Source organism: Ursus americanus, chromosome 1, assembly GCF_024610735.1.
Source record: "Ursus americanus isolate L20-20 chromosome 1, mUrsAme1.1.p, whole genome shotgun sequence".
NCBI classification, from domain to species: domain Eukaryota; kingdom Metazoa; phylum Chordata; class Mammalia; order Carnivora; family Ursidae; genus Ursus; species Ursus americanus.
In genome coordinates this window covers 89574598-89598595 of record NC_142127.1, presented here as the reverse complement: position 1 = coordinate 89598595, position 23998 = coordinate 89574598, and the positions used below count along the sequence as shown (strand labels likewise).

General features: G+C 47.2%; 1 protein-coding gene across 1 annotated transcript; it reads right to left on the bottom strand.

Moving 5' to 3' along the window:
- Positions 1–2449, bottom strand: CDK5R2 (cyclin dependent kinase 5 regulatory subunit 2). The gene has a single exon (XM_045777567.2). The coding sequence runs from the start codon at positions 2301–2303 to the stop codon at positions 1191–1193; it is 1113 nt and encodes a 370-aa protein (XP_045633523.2). The 5' UTR covers positions 2304–2449; the 3' UTR covers positions 1–1190.
- Positions 2450–23998: the final 21549 nt, after the last annotated feature.

The following is a 23998-nucleotide window of genomic DNA, read 5'->3' as shown; positions in this document are numbered from 1 at the left end:
TGCAGGCGCTTCCAGCGCTTTATAGTTCTCTCCGGGACAGACGGACAGACAGACAGTGCAGCCCGCGCCGTCGGCCCGCATCATTGGCACCTTGGACACGGCACCAGGCCCAACCCAGTCCCTGGTACCCTCCCGGGAGGATTCCGGTCCGGCCTCAAATCAGCACCTCAGACAGCTCCCGGCCCAATACCCACCCCTCCCCCCTCCCTCTGGAAAAAAACAAATAAATTAAAAGGGGAGGAACAAAACACCTAAGGATACGGAAGGGCGGTACCCCTCCCCCAGAGTAAGAAGAGTTTCTGTCTCCTCCCGCCCTTCCGTTGAGGCGCTGCCGCCGCCGGGGTGGCCTCCTAGGTTGATTTTGCTCCCAAACCTCAGCCTCCTGAAGCCGGAGTCTCCCTCCCCCCCAACTCCCGGCATGCAACACGTTGGAAAAGGTAGGGAGAGGAGGTGGGGGTGGGGCGAAGGACCATCCTGGTGGTTGTCTGGGCTCCTGGGGCTGCAGTTTCTCGCCGCACCGAAGTCAGTCCAAATCAAGAATTAATATTCCCTTTGGTCTGGGAAAGGGGATATGGGGGGGCTCAGTAGGGGGAAGAAATGCAAGCTGACATAGGCGGACGGGGGGGGGTGGTAAGCAGACAGGAGGGAAGATGGTGACACATGCCAGGAGCAAGGAAAAGAGAACGAGAAGGGGAGATGGGGACACAGGTGCAGAAAGAGAAGGGGGGCCAAAGATAGGTAGGGGGTAAGATGGAGACGGAAATACACACCCAAGGTACGGAAAATGGAAAGGCAGAGAGAGAGATGGGAAGGCAGACAGGAGGAAAGATGAAGGTACAGGAAGGAGGGGAGGAAATAGTCAAAACTGAGGGAGATGGATTTACAGACACACACGGAAGGGAAGGTGGAGACCCGGGTAGAATTGTAGAGATGGGGGCACAGGCAGACAGAAAGGGTGAGGTTGGGGGTCCCCCTCCCGCGCTCATCCCCCACCCCCACCCTATGCCCAGCAAATCCAGAGCCGCGGCCTCTGGCGTCCTGGCCTCCACCTTCCCCTGCGGGACAGGGGCGGCTCCTCCTCCGGCCACGGCACGGAGCGGCGGTAACAGCGGCGGCGGCTTGATGGTCCCGGGAGCTCCGAGTGCGTGTCAGGGGCTGGGGTGGGGGGCGGGCGCGACCCTCGGGAATCCCTAGCGGTCCAGATTCATAGTCCAGTGCTTGGCTCCGGTCGCGCAGCTGTCCCTGGCGGCCGAGGAGGAGGCGGGGGCAGCGGGCGCGCCCCCGTTGGGTGGACCCCCGGCGCCCGCGGCGGCCTCGCCCTCGTTCTTGAGGTCTTGAAAGACCTGCGTGAAGAAGTGGGGGTCGGCATTAAGCCGCAGCATCTGGGGGCTGAGCCGCTGGATGAGGCGCAGGCAGCGTTGCCAGAAGCGCTCCTTGTCGGGCTCCACGAGGAAGGGCTTGAGTGGGTATGAGATCTCGTTGCCCATGTAGGAGTAGGCGAGGTAGAGGCAGGTGAGGAAGGCGGCCTGCAGCTCGGCGGCCGACGCCAGCTCATCCCCGCGCAGCGACTCACGGCACAGCAGGTACACGAACACCAGATTGGCGGGTGTAATGAAGGCCTGGTCTTGCCAGCCCTGCAGCAGCAGCGAGCGGTCCACTCCGCGGAACCAGCCCACCAGCTCGCCCGGGCTCAGCTCCTTGAGGCGGTAGCAGCGTCGGCACACAAAATCGCCCAGGCAGCGCAGCAGCTCGCCGGTGGACGCCTGCACGATGACCCGCCGCGGCGAGCCGCCAGGCACCGGCGGCGCCGCCTGCGGGGCTGGGGGTGGCGGCGGCGGCGGCTTTCCCCCGCCGGAACCCGGCGGCGGGGCGGCCGCGCTGCCCCCCGACGGCGGCTCGCAGGTGGCGGCGGCCGCGGGCACGGTAGGCACCGGCACCGCCAGTGGCTTGGTGGCGCCGCCGCCGTCTGGGTGGTCCCGGCCCTTGCGCAGAAGGTTCTCGCGGTTGCGTTGCTGGACCAGAGGGTCGGGGCCAGTGGACGCCGGCTTGGGCGTCACCTTCTTGCTGCCTTTCTTCTTCTTGGCAGACGCGGCTACCAGGCGCTTCCAGGTAAGCGCCGAGATGAGCACGGACGGCCGCTTGAGTCGGCTCTCGCCTTTGCCGCCCTTGCCTGCTGGCGGCGCCCCGTAGCCCCCCAGCGCCTCGTCCCCCGCGGGCGGCGCTTTCTTCTTCTCTTCGGGCAGCCCGCCGGGCCTCCGGCCCTTGGCCGAAGAGGCGGGGGAAAGAGACAGCACCGTGCCCATCCTGCAGAGCGGGGCCGGCGCCCGGGCCCCGGTGGGAACCGCGGGCGGCGCCGCTGTCGCCGCCGCCGCTGCTGCAGCCCCCGGAGACCCGGCGGTGGGGGGCCTAGCCCCGGCCCGGGCGCGGGAACGGGCAGGGGAAGGTGGTTGCTTGGCTGCTCCGCGGCGGTTGCTCGGAGTCTGAGCTGCGCCAGCTGCAGCGTCAGCCCCACCCCTTGGACCCCGTCTTTAGCCGCGCCGCGCCCCGCTCGCGCAGCCAATCTTCGCCCGAGTTGCCCTCCTGACCGGCAGCTCCTCTAACCAATAGAAGCTCACATACCAATATCAAGTCCCGCCCCACCCCCACCCTCTGTCTCTGGTCCTTTCCCTACACCAGAAAGGGGAAAGGAGGAGGAGGTGGCCCTAGTTCGAAGGGCCTCCTCAGGGTCAGAGCTGGGGAGAGGGGTCTGGCGGCTCCCACTCTCCCTCACACACACACACACACACCCCCAGTCCTAAGGCCCTGGGTCAGCTTGTTTTGATGAACTGGATCGCGGTAGCAGAGAAGCCATGGGAACAGCCTCTCCCCTCTTTTGATTAGCTGCTGGGGGCAGTGTGGGCAGTGGCTTCTCCAATCTGGTCATAGGTCGATTACCTCTTAGCTCTCCTCTCCTCCCTTCATCCCATGAGGCCACCGTGGTGATGCTTGTGGGGGAGTGCAGTAGGTATCTTCTTGCTCTACCTGTGATGGGGACCTTCCTGCAGGTCACAAACCCCCTCCTTGGGGGCCTTCGTTCTGCGGGCGGCCAGACCATCAGATACATGCCTGAGTCTGCCGTTTGCCAGCCTGATTCTCTGCAGCTGAGTCTGTGTGGAGAGGCCCTAGCCTCTGGTCCCTTTATGGTTCCTCTCGTGCTCCTCTTCCCCACCAACACACCCTGATCCCACACTCGGGTGGGTGATGAATGATTGGTTCCTGGGGAAGTGCTGGAAATTGGATGGGTTGGTCTCCCCAGGCTCAGACAGGAGAGGGGATCTCCTGCGCAGAGGGAGGCCCAAGAGGATTGACCCAACCTCCAGCTTAGCCCTGGGTCCAGGTTGAGGTGAGTTTTCATTAAGTTCTTTCTGCCATTCAGGTCCCAGCTGTCCCCACTCCCAGCTGCAAGCTATTAGGCTACATCCTGCCCATTCCTCTCTGTTCCCTCCTCAGCACCCACAAGGTCTTTGTCCTCTGGGCCTTACCTGCAGGTCCTGAGCCCAGCTGGTTCTGGGGCTGTTCTACCCGCCTTATAGGACAGTGTCCACCCTTCTCCAGGCTTGCTCCCTGTAGCTCCCCAACACAGAAGTCTTCCAACTTTTTAAGTGGGCCTTGGAAGTGGGTATGAGGGGGAGAGCAGGCCCTGCTATGGATTCAGCAAAACCCTTAGAATTATCCCTGGAGTCACCTCCATGTTCTTCACATGCCACCGAAATGACTTCCAAGGACCACTACTGTCGCTTTGTGTATATGCACACGTGTGGGTGTGGTTCCTTCCATATAGGCTGTTCCAGAACCCCCTTCTGCCACCAGAGGCACCAGCTTTTCTCAGCTCTCCCACAGCCTCTGCTCACTCACACCTTCCTGGAGGCTTATGGTCTGGTTGTCTTGATTCCCTATCTCTTTACCACCTCTCACACACAGACTTGTACCCGCTTCCTGACTCAGCACCCAGTGTGCACTTCTCAGCAGGGTGTCTCTTGCTCCCCTAAGATCTGATCATTATTACCTTGCAGCCTGAGCTGACCTATGCAACCTCTCGTTCTCCTCCTAGTTGAAAAAAAAAAAGTTCCCTTTTTTCAGCTCCTGTACTTGGTCCCACTTCCTCCTACAAGGCCTTCTGAGTCAGCCTTTATCTGACACCCAAGGAACAGTAGGCTCACCAGTAGTTAAGGACAGGTCCCTTAGACACTGAGTTGCCCTAGCAGAAACATGTGGATCTGAATGGCACGTGGGTCCTCCCAGCTCTACTCCCAGGAGTCCTTCATTGACATACGGCCTATTACTGGTGTCACGTAGGACAAGATCTTCTATTTATGCAGCACCCACAGATGTCACCACCATGGCACCCCCACTCCAGGCTCAGTTGTGACCTAGTGTCCTCTGGGTCAGAATCAAGAATTCTCTTCCCTGCTTTAGGGTCCCCAAAACAGGTGCCTTAAAAGGTCTTACTCCCCTTCTCATTCTTCACCTTGTCCCACATCAGACCCTCTCTCTGGCTCACACTCTCCACCCTCCTACTTTGGTTATCCCTCTTGAATCTCTGAGTTCCTACCACTACGCCAGAACCCTTCCTCAAACCACTACCTTGCCTTCTTCTGTCAAACTCTTGAAAATCCACCTCCTCCAAGAAGCCGTTTTGGACTGATTGTGAGGGACCTAGTGCTCTTCCTGACATCAGTCTTTCTAACCTCTTTCCCCGACAGCAGCTACTACATAACAACTTGTTTACGGGCTGGGCTCTGAGTCCTGAGTCAAAGATGTACAAAATGAATATGGATGGAATTTTTAAAGGAAGCAGACAAAATAGTCAAAACAGATCCATAAAAAAAATAGATCTGTATGTCACTTCTCATCTCTCCATTTCTCATGAATGTGCGTGCTCCTCTGGGACAGCGCTGGCTGTATTAGACTCCCCTTCCCTGAGAACTGCCTCCCTCCCAGGCCAGGCTCCTTGTCTATCTCCAGCACTTGGTAGATTACCTAGAACAGTACCCTGTCCAGTTAAATGGTTATTCCTGAAGGCTCTTTAAGGCAAGAACTGTAGGCCTCGACCAAGAATTGGAAGGCTTAGACCAGGGTATTAGCCTGTGTAGAAATGCAGCCTTATTGATGAGAATTACCACCAACTCCACCTTAGAGATGAGCCCTTCACTGATCCACCCTGGGAAGATGAGCCCCATCTTTAAGGGGACATTTCCAGGCAACACTGTTCAGACTCCCCTGCCCTTTGGCTGTTTTTATCTTCTTCTTGGAGAGGCCATAGTCTAGGAAGCAGGAGGTAGGGGTTCTAGTCATTTCAGCTCTCTGGGCCTCCTTTTCTTCATATTAAAATGCAGGGATTCTATATATGTTACTTTCATTATTGGACAAATGAATATTAAAGACATCAGATAACATCTTGGGGACTGGACTTAAAAAAATGATTCCTAAAGCCTCTTCCAATTCTACAATTCTGACTCTAAATAAAACCCGGGCTATGAATCTGTTTCATTTTCTAGCTCCAGCCCTGTCTGGCTCTCCCTAGTCTGTTTCTGCCTGATGGGCTCAGGCTTTGTGTGCATGGCGACCATGAGGCCTGCATTTCTGCAGTTCAGCCGGGGAGACAGAGACGAAGGGGAGGGTGCTCAGGCTCACAGTCATGCAAATCTCCCGAGGTCCCTCCAGGCTATAGTGGGGTCCCTGAAAAGTTCTGAGACAAAGGACAGGATGCCAAGGTGGTCCAGGGTCTCCCCAGTAAACATTAAGGCTGAAGGCCCCAGAACCTAAGGTCATTGCATCCTATGTCTCCAAGGGGCCCCTACAGAGAGGCTGATGACAATGAAGGTTCTTAGAACAGCCAGGGTGGAGACTTAGCCTGGACATCCGAATGCCTGGATTCTGCTGCCCCCACCCCTTCACCGGTCCAGTATCCTCACCCCAGGGTCTCAGCTCCTGAGGGGCACAAAGGGGGAGGATAGACACCTACCCAGCCTTCCTTCCCTCTCCCAAAGACCTTAGCCCAGGAGAGCTGGGGTGGAGGGGGGCAAGGCCACAAGAGGCAGTCGAGGGAGAAGCCTTCCTCAGTGGGGAGTAGGGAAAGGGGATGAGCAGAGAGAAGAGATGAACCTGACAAAGGAGATGCTACCCAAGGTCAGGACGGAGACTCCACCTTCACCCATCCTTCCCATTTCAGCAGGCCCCTTGCTAGAAGGACTTCACCGAGGAGGCCAAATAGAGTTTTTTTTAAAGCAGAGAATGGGGGTGGAAAGCATAGATGAGGAAGAAGCGCCCTGGGGCAGGGAGAGAGGGGACTGACGCTGAGATGCTGGAGGCCCAGGATTAGGGATCAGGGCAGGATGAGGGTGAGCTGGGGACTCCTTTTCCTTCCATAGGCTGTGCCTCCGTCCTTAATAAAGCCTTGGTCTCCCTTTCAGGTTACCAATGCCAGCCCTCCTCATCCTCACCCCTGCATCTTCTCTCCCCAGTTCCCCGGCTCCTGCCTTTACCTCCTTTGTCATCCCCTGAGCACAGCTCTCTCTTTCCAATCCTTCCAGCTCCCTTCAGTAGCTTTATTTCTCAGTTCACCTTGTTCTGCCCCCACCAAGCCCTTTTCCCTCTCCTCCCTCTTGTGCCCACCCGAAGCCTCACCCCCCACTTTGTCTCCTCCCTGCCCCTGCTGGCACCCAGCATAGCACTCCAGATGTAGGAGCAGATCAAGAAGGGCGGGGGTGGTGGCTGTTGCTTTTCTGGGATATTCTTAGCCTGTCTGGGGGCTGGAGCTGGAATCAGTGTTTCCATCTCAACCAGGCAGGTGGCTGCAGGGAAGCTGCCACTGTGACAGGGTCTTCATCTCATTCCAGGTCCCTTTCCTTATCCTCCTATGTCTCAATTCCTGTGAGCACAGATCTCTGCGCCCTGAGGTAGGACCTTCCCTCCACCCTGACCTAGCTCCAGTGAGGTCTTAAAACCCCGCTCTTGGAGACTCTTCAGGGAAAAGAAGGGCCTTTGAGAACTCGAGCTCAGATGTTCCCTGGATCTGCACATAGCCTTCACATCTCTGCCCCAAGGTGGGCTTTCTTCTGTCCCAGCAACCCCCGCTTGGTACTTGGTTCATAGACTCTAGTCATGACCACGAGAGCCTTTCTTATTGCAAATACAGGAATCATTTAGGGGCCCTGGAGTTTTAGGAGTTGTCTCTTGAGAGAGTCAGAGCCCTGGGATCCAGGCCTCCTTCGGGATTGAAGAAGGTGCTCACTGGCCAGATTCGTTAGCAGAGGGAGGAGCCAAGAAGAGATCTGACTCGTTCATGAACAACACAGAATATATTTGTCACCTTAAAGGAGACAGACAGTGTAGGGGTTCCTATGTGGGTTCTAGAGTCATGCAGGTCTGAGTTCGAATACAGCCCATCCTCTAATGAGCTGGGAGACTTGGAACAATTTCTTAATTCTTTTGAAGTCTATAAAGGTAGACCATCACAGGGTTGTTGTAAGATTGTACTGAGTCTGGCTGCCTGGATGGCTCATTTGGTTAAGCATCTGGCTTCGGCTCCGGTCATGATCCCAGGACACTGGGATCAAGGCCCGCATAGGGCTCCCTGCTCAGTGGGGAGTCTGCTTCTCCCTCTGCCCCTCCCCCCTGCTCGTGATCTCTCTCTCTCTCTCTCATGCTCTCTCTCAAATAAAATCTTAAAAAAAAAACAAAAAAAGATTTTATTGAATTTCACAATGCTTCACAATGCTTGTATATTCCATGGGCATGGTGCTTGGTGTTCATAAAATGTGGGTTATTACAAATTACATTGTCACCATTATTTTCACAGAGCAGGAGAGGTTTGCTTGACCTGTTCCATTACCACATTTTCTTTTGGCTTTTCCTCATAAGAACATTCATTAAAGCCAGGACAGTACCATCATTTCTTTTGGTTTGGTTGAGACCTAAACTGACACCATCCTTTCTTTTGGCTATTGTACTGGCAGCTATCATACTCAGACTGTCCCCTGGGGGGTTGGCTTGATTTGATTCCTGAGGTCACGATGATCTGACAGCATACAGGAGCTGGTCCTCTTCTCTGGTCCAATGTGGGCCTCATTAATTTTGTGAGCCTCGGAACTCCTGGGTGGCTCAGTCGGTTAAGTGTCTGCCTTCAGCCTAGATCATGATTCTGGGGTCCTGGGATCAAGCCCTGCATCGGGCTCCCCACTGAGCAGGGACCCTGCTTCTCCCTCTCCCTCTCTGCTCCTGCTCTCTCTTTCATTCACGCTTGCTCTCTCTCTGAAATAAATAAATAAAATCTTAAAAAAATTTTGTGTGTGTGTGAGCCTCTGTGTACCAGTGATGTGCCAGGTGCCACCCTGGCCCCACGTTCTGACTGTGCTTTTCAGGGGGCATGCTCTGCCTACTCATTCTATACCCTGCTGTCTCTCCAAAGCTCTAGAGACTCTATGTAGGGTCAGTTCCAGGTTTCGAGGGCTTTGAGAAAGTGTTCTGCGAAGTTAGAAAATCCGCATTAGCAAATACTGCTTGAGAAATTGTAGCCTATGAGATAACGGGCTAGGTGCTGGGACCAGGAGAAAATGTGAGGTGGGGCTTCAGCCTTCAAAGAGCATACAACAGAGATGATAGAGACATGAGCAATAATACTAGTAAATTGATCAGTGTTCTACAAGCCGCTACGGAGGATGGGATTGGACCATTCGGCTAATCCCGCCCATCCCCCCTCCACCTTCCACCATTGTAGCTAATCCACCTCCAGCTTGTCCTGAATTCTCAAGGGTAAGCAACTACTGGCAGGGAGTCAATATCAAGTTAACTAAGGTCCAGTTCCTCTGCCTCGGGTTGGGTTCTCTCCAGTCCGTGGCTTTCCCTGTCTGACCCCAGGCTGGGACGATGATGAGCACCTTTTGCAAGGCAGAGCTGGCCTCAGCAGCTCGCTGCTGGCAGTGACAGACTCCCACCCTCGGAGCAGGAGAGTTAATCAGTTACTGTGTGAGTGAAGAGGTGAAGAGGTGAAGAGCCGCGATGGGCCTGCTAACCAGCCCAACATCTTAGGAGCCACTTCCGTTGATCTCCTATTTGTCCCGGATTAGGGGCAGGTGGGGGATGGGCTTTGAAATAGGTTCATTAATTTACACTTTCATCTCCCTGATCTCAAAATATAAAGATAATCCTTTATTTTTACCTCCTCTGAGTAAAAAGGCAGTTGATCGTTATAAGCTAGAACCCCACATATACTCACTTTTGATTTTGAGTGGTGAGCAGAGTAAGAAGGTTGTCCACTAGATTAATTACTAGTTCCTAAACTACTCTGCTCAGCAGAACCACCTGGGGAAACTTCGTGGAAATACAATTTCTGGACTCTACCTCAGGCCGATGGAATCATACTTTCTTCAGGTGGTCTCTTAAGGTGGCATCAATATCAGAAATTATTAACAGGGAGAAGAAAATTCTGGCAGATGGCTAGATCGCACCTGTTCTGTTTAGCCTCACTATGGTTGCTGCTGGCCAAGCATCGCTGATTTAAAAAAAACAACAACAACCCTTATTTACCTTTGGGAAATCTCTTCTCCCACTCTTCCAATCCATGTGGTTTTTACCTGCCTAGATTCAAGACAGACCTGACCAGCTGCTGTCCTGGTCACAGTGGGTCAGGGACAGGCTGGTGACCCAAACCAGTCCAATGAGACTCCATTCTTGAAGTTCTTCTAGAACTACTGGGAATGAGGCGCTTTTTTTCCCCTCTGAAGTTGCTCAGCTGGTGGGATGAAAGCCTTGAGATGCTGGCCCCGACATGGAGCGAGGTCATCTGAATGAAAGCACAGGGAGTCAATAGATGATGGAGGGAGACGTTCCTGATGTGATTCTAGCTGTTGGATCCACTTGGGCCTGACACAGGTCTATAATCCAGTAAATGCCTCTCCTCCCAACTTTTTTCCTAATTTTAAGGTAATGTGAGTTGCAAATCTAATATTTGCCAGCAAAACAATCCTGCCTAATGAACTTCCCTCTGGAAATTTGTTAGTAACTTCGGAGAAGTACATGTTTGGTCTTAATGGCTGAGGAGGGTAGTGTCTGACATCCGGTTGTCAGTGAAGGACTGAACCTGGAAGAGACACTGTTGACCCGGCCTGGATTCTGACCCCAAGGCCTATTTCCTACTAGATTCCTCAGACCTCGCTGTCCAAACCATAGCTGGTGATTGGAGTTCTTCGTCATGTCTCAGTGGCCCTTCCTCAAAGCAAAAGCCTTGGGACAGGAAAGCCATTTCCCTACAGCCTACACAATCGTCAAGCCTTCTTTCTGGACTGCTGCCAGGTTGCATTCCTTAGGTATCAGCTTTCTGCTCAGATAAGAAATCCGATGCTTCACCCTCCATCATGCTTCTGAATCAAGTTTGCATCCAACCAGTGTAAGAGCCAGTTGTGGCCAAAACAGAATCATTTGTTATCATCAGGGCCATTAGCACGGTGTCTCTGGGGGGCTGGGGTAGGGGTGGCTTTGAGCTTTAAGCTGCCCCAGGATTCTTGTCCAGGACTCCAGAACTCCTTGTCTGGCCTGCCTCAGAGAAGCTTTCGGGGGGCGGGGGGGGGGGGGAGGGGGACGGGTTAGGGCACCAGACAAACCAAAATTTTCAGTTACCACATGGTTCATATCTGTCCTTTTTTTTTTTTTAACTCCAAGGTTATTTATTTTCAGATTGTTTGTGGATTATTCTTCAATGGGACAATATTTTCCTATCCCTCTCTGTGGTCCAAACACAATCTTTTTTTTTTTTTAAGATTTTATTTGAGAGAGAGTATGAGCATCAGGGGGAGAATCAGAGGGACAAGTAGACTCCCTGCTGAGCAGGGAGCCCGATGTGGGGCTCAATGCCAGGACCCTGAGACTGTGGCCTGAACCGAAGTCAGACACTTAACTGAGCCACCCAGGCGCCCCTAAATATACAATCTTGATGGCGATTCTATGGGACTTGGGCATCCATTCATAATTCATCTTTCCATTCATTCATTCATTCATTCAACACAAATTTGAGTGTGCAGAAATTTTTTTTCTTTTTTCTTTTGGTAAATCAAATCCAACTTCTACCACACTCCCATTGGGTGAAGGGAAATTCAATCCTAGTTGTTACGGGGAACTCCATCCTCCTTCCAAAGATGACAAGGTATTTCCAGAGAACAAAAGGTGTCTAGCACAGTCCTTTGGGGGAACTCATTGTCCAAGCCCAAAGGGCACCTCAAAATCTGTCATCTCTACTGTTTCTAGGCTATGACTGAGGTTCAGGAATCTTTAAAATGGTTATACAATATGTGAGACACAAAAAATATATAAAATAACATATCCACCTCCTAGTTCAAATAAAATACTGCCTACAGTTTAATCGCCTTATCTTCTCCTCCCCAACAACCCCTTCCCTATCACCAACCACCCAAGAGAATAAACAACATTCTGGATTTGGCGTTTGTCTTTTACATATATTTCTTTATTCTCTTACTACATATATAGATCCTGATTAAGCAAATGTGTGTGTCTGTGTGTGTCATTGCTGTATAACAATTACCATGAACTTAAACTTTTAGAGGCTTAAAACAACATCTATTCATTAACTTGCATCTGTAGGACGGAGGTCCAGGCAGGCCTGGCTTGGTTCTCTACTTAAAATTTTATAAGGCCAACAAGGGGGTATCTGGAGGCTCTGGGCAAGAGTCGGCTTCTAGGCTCATTTAGGTTGTTGGCAGTTCTTGGCAGTTACAGGACTGAAGTCCTCATTTCCTTGCGGGCTGTTAGCTGGAGGCTGGTCTCAGCTCCTGGAGACTGCCCACAAGTCAGAAAATCGTGCATTGAATCCTTACCACACTTGAAATGTCTCTTCTTTCCACTTTTTTGACCAGCTGGAGAAAACTTCCTGCTTCTAAAGGGTTCATATGATTAGGTTAGTTAGGCTCACCTGGATAGGCTGCCTATTTTAAGGTCAACTGATGAGTAACTTCAGTTACATCTGCAAAAATCCCCTGTGCCATACAATGTAGCATAATCATGGGAGTAACGTGGAGAAGGGGGAACGTGGAGGCATCTTTGAATCCTCTATCTATCTATCTATCTATCTATCTATCTATCTATCTATCATCTATGTATCTATGTAGTTTTCTATCTTTCGAGGTGTCCATATTTTAGCTTTATATAAGTGAAACCATGCTATATTAATCCAAAACTTGTTTTTTGCTTTCCATCAAGTTTGTAAGATGTATCCTTGTTGATGTTGGTCTTTGCAACTGCATAACATTTTGCTGTGTGAGTAAATTGTATTTATGTGTTCTCCTGGTGACTGATATTTAGGTTGTTTTCAATGGTTTATGATCGCCCACAATGTTGTTATAATCTATTTTATATAGCTCCGGTGTACCTGTGCAGTCATTTCTCTAGGAATACACCCGTAGTGAAATTGCTGGGGTATTGGGCATGCACATTTTCACGTTTGCTAGATATTGCTCGATTGTTCTCTCAAGGAGCTGCACTAGTTCACAGCCCCCATCAGCAATGGAAGTTCCTACCGCTCCACATGCTCATCCACATGTGATACTGTCAGATTATGTGAACTAACTCATAGTAATATATGAATTTTATGTATTCAACAAATAAATATTAATGAAGTAGCACCACATGCCAGGTAGTGAACAAAATAGACAAAATCCTCATCTTATAGAACTTCATCCCATGGAAAAGACACACACACGCACACACACACACACACACACACACACACACACACTGCCTCGTTGAGATCCCCACTTGGATGTACAGCATCCTGATGTGTCAAAAACCAGCTCCTGATAGATACCGCCCCCCAAACTACTCCTGCTGTCATCTCCATCTCTGTTAACAGCCATTCTAGTCTACTCATTTGTTAGAACAAAAGCTTTGGAGTTATCCTTGACTCCTCTTTTTATTTCACACCCATATGTAATCCGTCAGCAAATCTTGATAGTTCTGTCTTGAAAGTATCCAGAATGCCACCATATCTCATGACCCCTCGGTCTCCATCTTGGCCCAAGCCACCATCCTCTCATGCTTGGTTTATCACAACAGACTCCTATCTGGTCTTTCTACTTCTTCCTTCCCTATAATTTATTCTCAAAATGACAGCTAGAGTAGTTCTGTTAAATGGAAGCCAGATCATGTTACTTCTCTCCTTCAAACCCTCCAGTGGTTCCCTGCTTGTTCACAGTAAAGGCCAAAATCCTTGCTATGACCTCTAAGGGGCTATGTGGTAGATTAAAGATGGCCACAAAGTCTTTGACGCTTCTCTCACTGAGAGGTGCACTGGGACCCACTCCCGACCCCTTGAATCTACGTGGGCTCCATTACGACTCTGACCACTAGAATATGGCAGTAGTGCCACTGTGCCCATTTCTGGGGCCAGGCCTTTAAAAGACTAGCAACTGCTATTTCCTACCTCTCAAAACACTTGCTCTTGGAACTGTGAGCCACTACGTAGGAAATCCAGCTACTCTGCTGGACAGACCACATGAAAAAACCCTAAGACTACATGGAGAGGTACAGAGGCCTGGCTTCCAGTCATCCCCACCAAGGCAGCAGACATAACAGTGAAGCCACTTTAGATTGTACAGACCAACGCATCTGCCAGCTGAACACTGCTGAGGGACCTCAGTTGATGCCACATGAAGCAGAAAAATCACCCAGTTGAGTCCTGTCCAAATTCCTGCCCCACAAGTTGTGAAATATTAAAAAAATGGTTGCTGTTTTAAGCCACCAAATTTGAGATCATTTCTTTTTTTAAGATTTTATTTATTTATTTTACAGAGAGAGAGACAGCCAGCAAGAGAGGGAACACAGCACGGGGAGTGGAAGAGGAAGAAGCAGGCTCCCAGCAGAAGAGCCTGATGTGGGGCTCCATCCCAGAACTCTGGGATCACGCCCCGAGCCCAAAGCCTGACGCCTAATGACTGAGCCACCCAGGTGTCCCTGAGATCATTTCTTATGTAGAAATAGATAACCAAAAGAGCCTAACTAACCTTGCCCCTGGCCATGACTACTATGGCTGCATCTACTACCTTTCTGCTTCCTTACTCCCCTCTGGTCCTAGTTGCCTCCTTGCAGTTCCTCAAACCCTCCAGAAAAAGCTTTTCTGCCCAGGACCTTTGCATGTGCTATTCCCAGTGTTAATTCTTCTGCATACACATAAATAAAGCTAGATCAAACTGTAGCTACTGTTTTGGATGTTTTGTTTATAACAGACAATATTCATCTTTCTATTAGAATAAATCTTCTGCCCAAATACTCTTAATGGGTGTTTAGTGTTCAATAATGCAGATATTTGTTTTACCAACATTTCTTTTATGAAAATTTTCTAATAATACAGAATGGAAGAACCATACAGTGAAAATCCCTATATTTACCATCTACAGTCTATAATTAATCTTCTACTATATTTGCTTTATCACATCTCTATTCCTCTATCCAACTTAATTTTGTTAAACACATTTCAAAATAAGTAAGGTCAGGGCTCTTTGATAGGTTTGTTCATTAAGTATTCCCAGCACCTAGAACAGTGCCAATTATAGAATAGTAACCATTCTATAAATATTTGAATCAATAAACTCAGGAAAACTACAAAAATTAATATAGCTCAGTAATCATCCTGTTATACCAACATAATGAGAGACTCAAGTCAGATGTCACCCTCTTCAGGAAGCCTTCCTTGAATGACCCCTACTCCCTGCCAAGCTAGGTTGAGGATCCTCCTCTGTGCTCCTATAACACCTGGGATACGAAGCATCCATCTCATTGCATTTAAAGTGTTGTATTATCATCTTGTACATAGATTTCCTCTACAGATGGTGAACTTCTTGAAGACAAGGACAGTTTTTCATTTGCCTTTGTACCCCAATGCCTACCTAGTACAATGCCTTGCCTAGTAAATCATAAAATGGCTAATATATATTGAGTTCTTACCACGGGGGCACATGTACTATTCTATGTGTGTCACATGTATCATGGATTTTATATGTATCATGTTATTTAATCGGGTCAACAACCCTATGGGGCAGATATTACTTTTATCATTCATATTTTACAGACAGAAAAACTGGGGAACAGAAAGGTTAAGTAATTTGTCTGAAGTTAACAACTAGATAGTCACAAAATTGGGATTTGAACCCAGGCCATCTGGTTCTTGTGCTTGTCTTTATAACACCACACGGCCTCCTACACAGAGGTAGCTCTCCTGTAAAACTTATTAAATGTCAGCCTCAGGGACTCTCACTCCCTAGAACCTTCTAATCTCCTGGGAGGGGCCCAATAGTGCAGTCAGAGCTACATACTTTTTCTAAAATTTGAAAAAATGATATTTGAACCCAAATTAGCTAAGACTGCTGTCTCTTCCTGCTCCAGTTTCCCATTACACATCCCTTATGCAGACGGTATTGAGACTCTATGGGGGTTTCTGGGATCAAGCTCAAATTGGGATATTTAATCTGGGTTCAGTGGCTGTAGTAATTTCCTGTGACTTGCTGGCTTAAAACAACATGTATTTCTCTCTTACAGTCGGACACAATGTGTTAGCAGGTTTGGTTCCCTCTGGAGACTCTGAGGGAGAATCTGTTCCATGCGTCTTTGCTGGCTTCTAGTAGTTGCTGACAATAATTAGCATTCCGTGGTTTGTAGACACTTCACTCTCATCTCTGCCTCTGTCTTTGTACCACCCTTCTCCTCTGGCTCTCGAGTCTCCTCCTTTCTCTTGTAAAGGATGCCTGATACTGGACTGGGGGCCCATGCAAAATCCAGCATGATCTCATCCCAAGATCCTTAACTTAATTACATCCACAAAAACTCTTTTACTAAGTCAAATCACATTTATAGGTTCTGGACGTTTTGATATGGACATATCTTTTGGTGGGGGAGCACCATTCAACCTATGTAGTGGGCTATAGAGTTGTGGAATCTGCAGGCATTACTACGTACGGTTCATTATTAACTCATTCAGGTGTGAGACTGTCTTCCAGAATGATGACTAGGGCCCATTCACTACGCCAACAGATGCGTATGTGAGATCAGAGCTTACACTGCAAAATGGACACACCCTACAATACCTAGTACCAGAAGTGTATGAGTAAGGAAGACAAACAAGGTTTGAATGTGGGGAGCCAGAAGTTTTTCTATGGAAGATTCTTCCAATCATCAGGTTTGTAAAATTGTAAATAGAGAATTCAGTTCTCATAGACACAAAAATGGAACTTCTCTCTTGTCAGGAATATATTTGATTATGCCCTGAAATCACATAGCTCATTCAAACTCATAGCAGTTTTTCCAAACTAGACAACACTCTTAAAAATTGACATGACAATATCAATCAGTTTTGAAGCCAAAGCAAACTCATTAAAGCTAAAAAAATTGTTTTGATCACCCATGCCAGAGGAAAGACTAAATCATCTTTCCATTCTTTCTCAGACACTGATATTATAAAATTGTTGTCATATACAGATGTGATCACAGAGTATCCAGCCAAGAAATGTAGTACAAAAGTATTATAGGATATTTTAAAATTTTTTTAATTTTTTCAGATTTTGTGATATTTGTATCAGCTTTTTAGAATTTAGAATTTATGATTTTGCTTCTCATTCTAAATAAATATTCACTTTCCGGCCTAATGTTATACTCATAATTTTATCATCTTTTTCTTTTTTTAAAAAAAGATTTTATTTATTTATGTGCAAGAAAGAGAGAGAAACAGAGCACAAGCAGATGGAGGGGCAGAGGGAGAAGCAGACACCCCGCTGAGCCTGATGTGGGGCTCCAACCCAGGACCCTGGGATCATGACCAAGCTGAAGGCAGACACTTAACCGACTGAGCCACCCAGGCACCCCTTATTATCTTTTTTTTTTTTTAAGATTTTATTTATTTATTTGACAGAGAGAGAGACAGCCAGCAAGAGAGGGAACACAGGCAGGGGGAGTGGGAGAGGAAGCAGCAGGCTCCCAGTGGAGGAGCCTGATGTGGGGCTCGATCCCAGGACTCTGGGATCATGCCCTGAACCTAAGGCAGACGCTTAAGGACTGAGCCACCCACCCAGGCGCCCCTTATCATCTTTTCCTTAAGAGGGGCTTCGAGATTATATAATCTTTAGGCCCCACAAAAATCTACCCTTGCCCCTTTAAATAAGATACTGGCATTTTTACTCCTAGGATTACACCCAGGAAATGCACATATATTCATGATAAGACATATATTAGGCTTAGTAAGGATACTGAAATAGCCCCATATTGGAAGATACCCTAATGCCATTATATTAGTTATCTATTGCTGAATAAAAACCCACTCTAAAACTTAGTGTCTTTTTTTTTTTTTAATTTATTTGACAGAGAGAAAGACAGCCAGCGAGAGGGAACACAAGCAGGGGGAGTGAGAGAGGAAGAAGCAGGCTCCCAGCGGAGGAGCCTGATGCAGGGCTCCATCCCAGGGATCCAGGATCACGCCCTGAGCCGAAGGCAGAGGCTTAAGGACTGAGCCACCCTAAAACTTAGTGTCTTAAAATGATAAGCATTTATTCTCTCTCAGCGTCTGAGATCAGGAATTTGGGAGTGGCTTAGCTGGATGGTTCTGAGTTAGGGTCTCTTCCGAGGTTACAATGGAGGTTACAAAGAGGGAACTGAGGTCCTTTGGAGACTTGCATAGGGCTGGAAGACCCAGAGCCAAGCTCAATAAGTAGCTGTTGGCAGGAGGCCTCAGTTCCTTGAGGGGTTGCTCTGAGGCCTCACTGTGGGGGGAGGAGCTCCCCATCGTATCTCTTCAGGTCCTTGCTTGATTTTCCTCCTCAGAGATTTCTATTTGCTGTGCATTGAGTCTTACTTGCCTATTTTCAATATTTGTAATTTTCCTTCTTTGAATCCTTTTCATCTCTTCTCAAATTTCATTTCAATTTTTAATGTTTTCTTTCTTTTCGCCGTCTATTTCTCTTTGGGCCCTATGTACTCTGTTAGTTCACTCAAGCATTTTTCCAGTGTAGACTTTTCTTCTGAAATTACCTTTTCTTTCATTTCTAATTCTCTTCTGAGTTCTGTCACCTCACTTCAGATTGTCTCTAACTTTGACTTATGCTCTTTTACATCTTGTATTATTTTTAATGTCTTTTATCTCCTTTCTAAATAGTTACAGGTTTTCTCTGCTCTTTGGGCCTTTCTGGCATGCTTTCTTTGCCTGTAGGTAGTATTGTGGTTCTGCTTCTTATTTTCTTATAACTATAATTGACTTGGCCTCAATACTTTCCTGTTGTGTATTTCTATGTGAAATAAATTTTCCTGAACTTTTAGGGTCGTGTTTGTCAGAATAACTCTTCTAACTTCGCAGAGTTCCCTTTTCTGTAGTAATTATTTTCATGTAGAAATGAAGAACACAGTAGAATACTTTCTAAGATTTCTTGGCTCTGCTCCCCTCCCTATTATCTTCTGAGCCTTGCCTGTCTTTATTTTTGTTGTCCCTAACCTGCTCAATGTTGATTCTTCCCCCATCAGTTTCTTCTCAATGTGGGATCCTGTCCTGGCAGAGAGCCCTGATGGCCAGTCTTGAGAGTTAACATGGGCTATAGTGCCCCAATTATTTCAGTCCTTGTCCCAGGCTGCTTGTACTCACCTACCAATGAGTTAGGCCAAACCCCTCCCAATCTCTGGTACTTTCTCAAATTGACCTCGTGCTTATTTTGGTGTCCTCTTGTTCTCAGTTCCATCAGAAGCCCACTACTTCCCTCTGCCTTCTTTTGCATAGATGACAATTCCATGCAAGTCTTGTTGCCTTGTTTCCACCTACCTGCATTTTGGGCGGTGTGGGGATATCCTGCTACCTAATTTTGTTGTAAATACTATCCATTGGGGTTTTTAGTTCTACTATCTAATTTTTTTTTGGTAGGGATTTAGAGTAAAACACTATGCCTCTGCTACAGCTATCTTCACAGAATCCCAATGTTTTATATCTTCTTGTGGATAGTGGTTCAACATATTCTCTTCATAAAAATTCACTGAACTGTACCCTTCATATTTGTGTACTAAGCTATATGTATATTATATATCCATAGAAAGTCTACCACGTATTAGGGCTCTCCAGAGAAACAAAGATAATAGGATTTGTGTGTATATACACATATGCCATAGATGTATATATGCATATGTACATATGATATACATATACAGATAGAGAAAGAGGGAGAGAAAAATGGGGACATTTATCTTAAGGAACTGCTCATTTATCTTAAGAAAAGAGTGATTATGGAGGTGGCAAGTCCAAAGTCTCCAGGGTAGACCAGCAGGCTGGACACCCAGACAAGAGCCAATGTTGCACTTCAAGTCTGAAGGCTGTCTTAAAATTAACCAAACACCCCCTAAAAAGAACCTTAATATGAACTTATAGATGAGACTGAGAAGCTAAGTAACTTGCCCAAGATAGTAGCTAGAGTAGTGGATTCAGAAGTAGAACTTAGCTCTCTTTAAGGCCAGAGTCCATGGTCTTTTCACTATACCAGACAAAAGGTGTTCTAATGGAGTCTGGTCCCATATTCTCTGCTACTTTGCAGGTCCAAGACACCATCCTCCTCCATAAGGAACTGCAATGGCTTCTGAATGTTCTCATGGCTTTTGCTTTCCACACAGCTGCCAGAGTGATTATTTCAAGATTGAAATCTGATTCCATCATCTAGAACACTTCAGCAGTGTGCCACTGTCTTAGTCCATCTGGGTTGCTATAGAAAAATACCATAGACTAGTGGCTTAAACAACAAACGTGTTATTTCTCACAGTTCTGGAGGGTGAGAAGTCCAAGATCAAGCGCTGGCAGATTTGGTGTCTGGTGAGAGCCCATTTCCTTGTTCATAGATGACAGTGTTCTCACTGTCTTCACATGGCAGACAGGGTAAGAGAGCTCACTAGAGTCTCTTTTGTTAGGGCACCACTGCCATTCCTGAGGGCTATACCCTCATGACTTACTAATCACTTCCCAAAGGCCCTGCCTCCTAATACCATTAGGGGTTAGGGTTTCAACATATGAATTTTGGGAAGATAAAAACATTCAGACCTTAACAGTCACTAAGAATATAGGTATAACTTCTATGATAAAGACCAAAAAGCTATAGTTAAAACAAGTTAGAAGTTTATCAATTTGTCACATATAGTCTAACAGTCCAGGACTATGGCTGCTCCATGGTGATGGGGATACAGTTTCCCTCTATCTTGTTGCTTTGCTGTCCTCAGCATATGGTGTCCATCTCATGGTCTAGGATAGCTTCTCCAGCCCCAACCATAAGTCTATACTCTAGACAGAGAGAAGAAAATAGGAGAAAATGGAAGCCTGCCCTTCTGATCACAACCCGTTAGTCAGACATGGTCACACGGGTAAATCTATATGCAAAGAAATCGGGGAAATGGTCTTTAATTGGCATGTGCCAACCCAAAACTTTGGGGTTCAAATTCCAAAAGAATAGAGGGAAAATGGATATTGGGGGAAAACTAAGACTCTATGACACATATGGTTTTCCACTGATCTTATAAAAATACTTTACATGTCTCTTGACTTTGCCTTGCCAGTCTCTAGTCTCACCTCCCAACACACCCCTGTCACTCTCTGCCCTCCAACCACACTGACCTTTTTCTAATGCTTGAGTGTTCTGCTCCCTGCCAGCACCCTGGGCCTTTGCAGGAACTGTTCCTTCTGCCTGGAACGCCCTTCTCCCACATCACCTAGTTAACTCCCACTCATTCTTCAGATGTTAGCTCAAATGTCACTTCCTCAGGCAGGCCTTCCCTGATCCCACTCTAATACACTCTTACCTACCATGAACTCTTCCTCTATAATACTCAGCTCAGTTGTAATTATATACCTATTTGATAATTATTCAACTAATTGCCACCCCCTCCTCTAGACTATAAATCAATAAGGGCAAGGACATTTCAATTTTGCTAACCATTGTATCCCTAGCACCTAGCAGAGGTACAGGGGAAAATATTTGTTTTTCTTGAAAAGAAAATGGACAAATGAGTTACAGTGAGTCCTTAAAATTGTCTGAATGATACTGACAGGACCATTTCAGCTGTGTGGACAAGTCCTCAGATCACATGGCTCGATCCAGACTTATCACCTCTACAGTCACGACAGCAAGTCTGGGTTATCTGGGTCCTCCTGTGGGCAGAGAATAGTTGTTCGAATTCCGTGGTATAAGGTTTGATTTTAGTATTCGGTACATTGCCCCCTTGCCCCCTGACTGCAAATAGATTCTATCAGGCTTTTAACTTTTTTGCTTTGGTCAGGTTGTATTAAAAAAGAAACCAGGCAGGTTGAATACTGCCAGATGCAGTCCCCATAGAAATCCTCACAGCTTTATCATGTGAATGACTGGCTGCTCCGAGGTCCAGAGTTCAGAATACCCAGAGGGAGGAAGCACTTGGGAGTTCCCAATGAAGTTAAAATGAAGTTAAAATAAAATATCTGCAAGTCACAGATTTAACTCCCTCTTCTGCATTATTCCATGTCCTCTGGAATAAAGACCTCCGCAGACCTCGGATTTACGTGTCTGAATGCTTTTGGCTATAAGTTGCAGAACGCTCCTTCTTGGCTGGCTTCAACAGTAAAGAGTTTCTCATCACATACCACAAGAAGTCTGGAGGCAGGCAAGTCCAGGTTTCCTTAATCATTGGAACACTCCACAGAGGCCTCAAATTCTTTCCATTCCCATTATATATGAATGGTTCTGCCCCCTTGCTTTTTTCATTTGACTGTCATTCCAAACAGTACATAAACATCTACTTTATTTTTTTTTAGAATGAACAGTAACTTATTTTAAAGAGATATCATAATTTATTTAACCAATCCCCTCTTGATGAACATTTGTTTCCAGTCTTTTCCTATTACAATGATGTGATCATACTTGTGTATAAGTTATTTCTTGTGTGAGTAAATGCATCTGAAGATAAATTCCTAGAAGTGAAATTGCTGGGTCACAAGATATACGTAGCATTTGTAATTTTTATATATGCTGCCAATCTGCCTTCCATACAGGCTGTACCAATTTATAGCCCCCTCCCCTAATGTGTACAGCAGGGCTTGAAATCTTTCCGACATCGGAACTTAGACTATGGTAGACGTCTGAATGGTTTCTGCATAAAGAAACAGTAGGTAGGTTGCTTATCAACTCAGTCTATTTAACTGGCAGCAACATAAGCCTTGATCCTCCTTTCCAATAAATCATTAATTCTTATGGATGTCCCCAACTCCCATTGTCTGTCCAGGTCAGGCTGTCCCTGTGCAGTCCCCATTTCAGAACTTAGCCCTAAACTTGGCCATTCTATCCACAAATGACTCTTCCCTGGTTCTTTTCTCCTTGGCTCCACCTGGCCATGTCCTAGTCCTCTCCTCCATTAAACATTATGTGACACCTCCAGGCAGAATTAGTCACCCTTCTCTGCTCCTACAGAATTTTGTTCACACCTCAAGCATAGCACGAATCACCTATAATCATCCGTTTACCTGTCTCCCACACTATGCTCAAGGATAGAAACTTCACCATCATCTTTCAACCAGTGCCTCCCCACACAGTGCCTGGCATGTAAGTGGTCCACAGCAGAGGTCCACTGAAATGAAATTCTGCGAGGACACAGAGGGGGAGTACCTGGTGGCAAATACAACAGTATTTGTCTTTTTCCTTTTCTGATAATCCTGATGACAGGGTAAAAATATGGATGTTTCTGAGTATTTATTTATGTATGTTTCTGGATTTCCTCCTTCTTCTGGAATCTGTTCTGTTCTCTGCTATGTCCTCAGCGGCTGGAACAGTGCTTGTGAGAAAACAGGCCTTTCATAAATAAGTTGTGAAGGAATGGTTATCTCTGATCAGAAGGAACATCTATTGTGCAGCTGAGACTTTTGTGCCTGTTCAATGTGGCCAGAAGTTACTGCTAAGTCTTTCCCAAAGCCTCAAATCTTGGCCCCTCATGTGCCAGTTGAGTATTTGGAGTCTGTTTCATATCAGGTGAATGCATGTAAGGGGGCTTAAAACGGGGGCAGGTACTTAGTACACATGCAGTAAGCGTTGGCTATGATTTTTATTATTCTTCTCACTAGCCCAAGCATGCTCCCATCAGCTCACCCCCCTGTGCTTGTCCCTTCATGTCTGTCCCAGCAGATAACTTGGCCTTGGTCCCTGGAAAACACTCCATTAAATGCACGGGCGTCAAGTCACCAGCTGTGTGACCTTGGACCAGTTACTTAATCTCTCAGAGGCTCAGTTTCTTCATTTGGACAATAAGCATTATATTAATATCTACCTCTTGGGTTGTTAGGAGGAGTAACATGATAGTCATGGACACCACCGAGCTCCATGTGGGGCTTGGAGTAAGCACTCAACTGTCATCCTCCCCCTCCTTAGTATCGCAGACTTGCATCTCTTCTTTCCGGGGGGACTCATTCCCATAGCTCTTCTGGTTGATTGGAAACCTTTAGCTGGGTCTGGAGTTGGGAGCATCACCAGGAGGCTTGTTTTGACCATGTGTGGATGAAGCTCCTGCTCTTCCCTTGATGCCCTCCCGCCTGAATATATCTATTTCATTCCCATAAAAATGTTTTCCTCTGACCCATTCCTGAGAGCTGAAAGTAGGCTGTGGGAACTGTGAATCAGAAAAATACGGTTGCCCACTCTCTCTGACCATATCCCTGCCCATTGGCCAGTATTTGGTTGACAGTGCTAGGTGCCCCAATTCTGTTAAGTCTGAATTTTCATAGACTCACTTTTGACTTTGTCCTGTAAGCTTCTTCTGGGGACCTTTATCTGAAGTAGCAACTACAAAAAAAAAGGCAACTTGGGACTCCTTACTGATCCATTTTTGTGCATGTAACTCACTTTTATGAAACAAAACAATGTATCACAGAGGAATATAGAGGTGTTAAAATTATAAAGATAATTGTAGATACTAGAAGATAACTAACAGACAA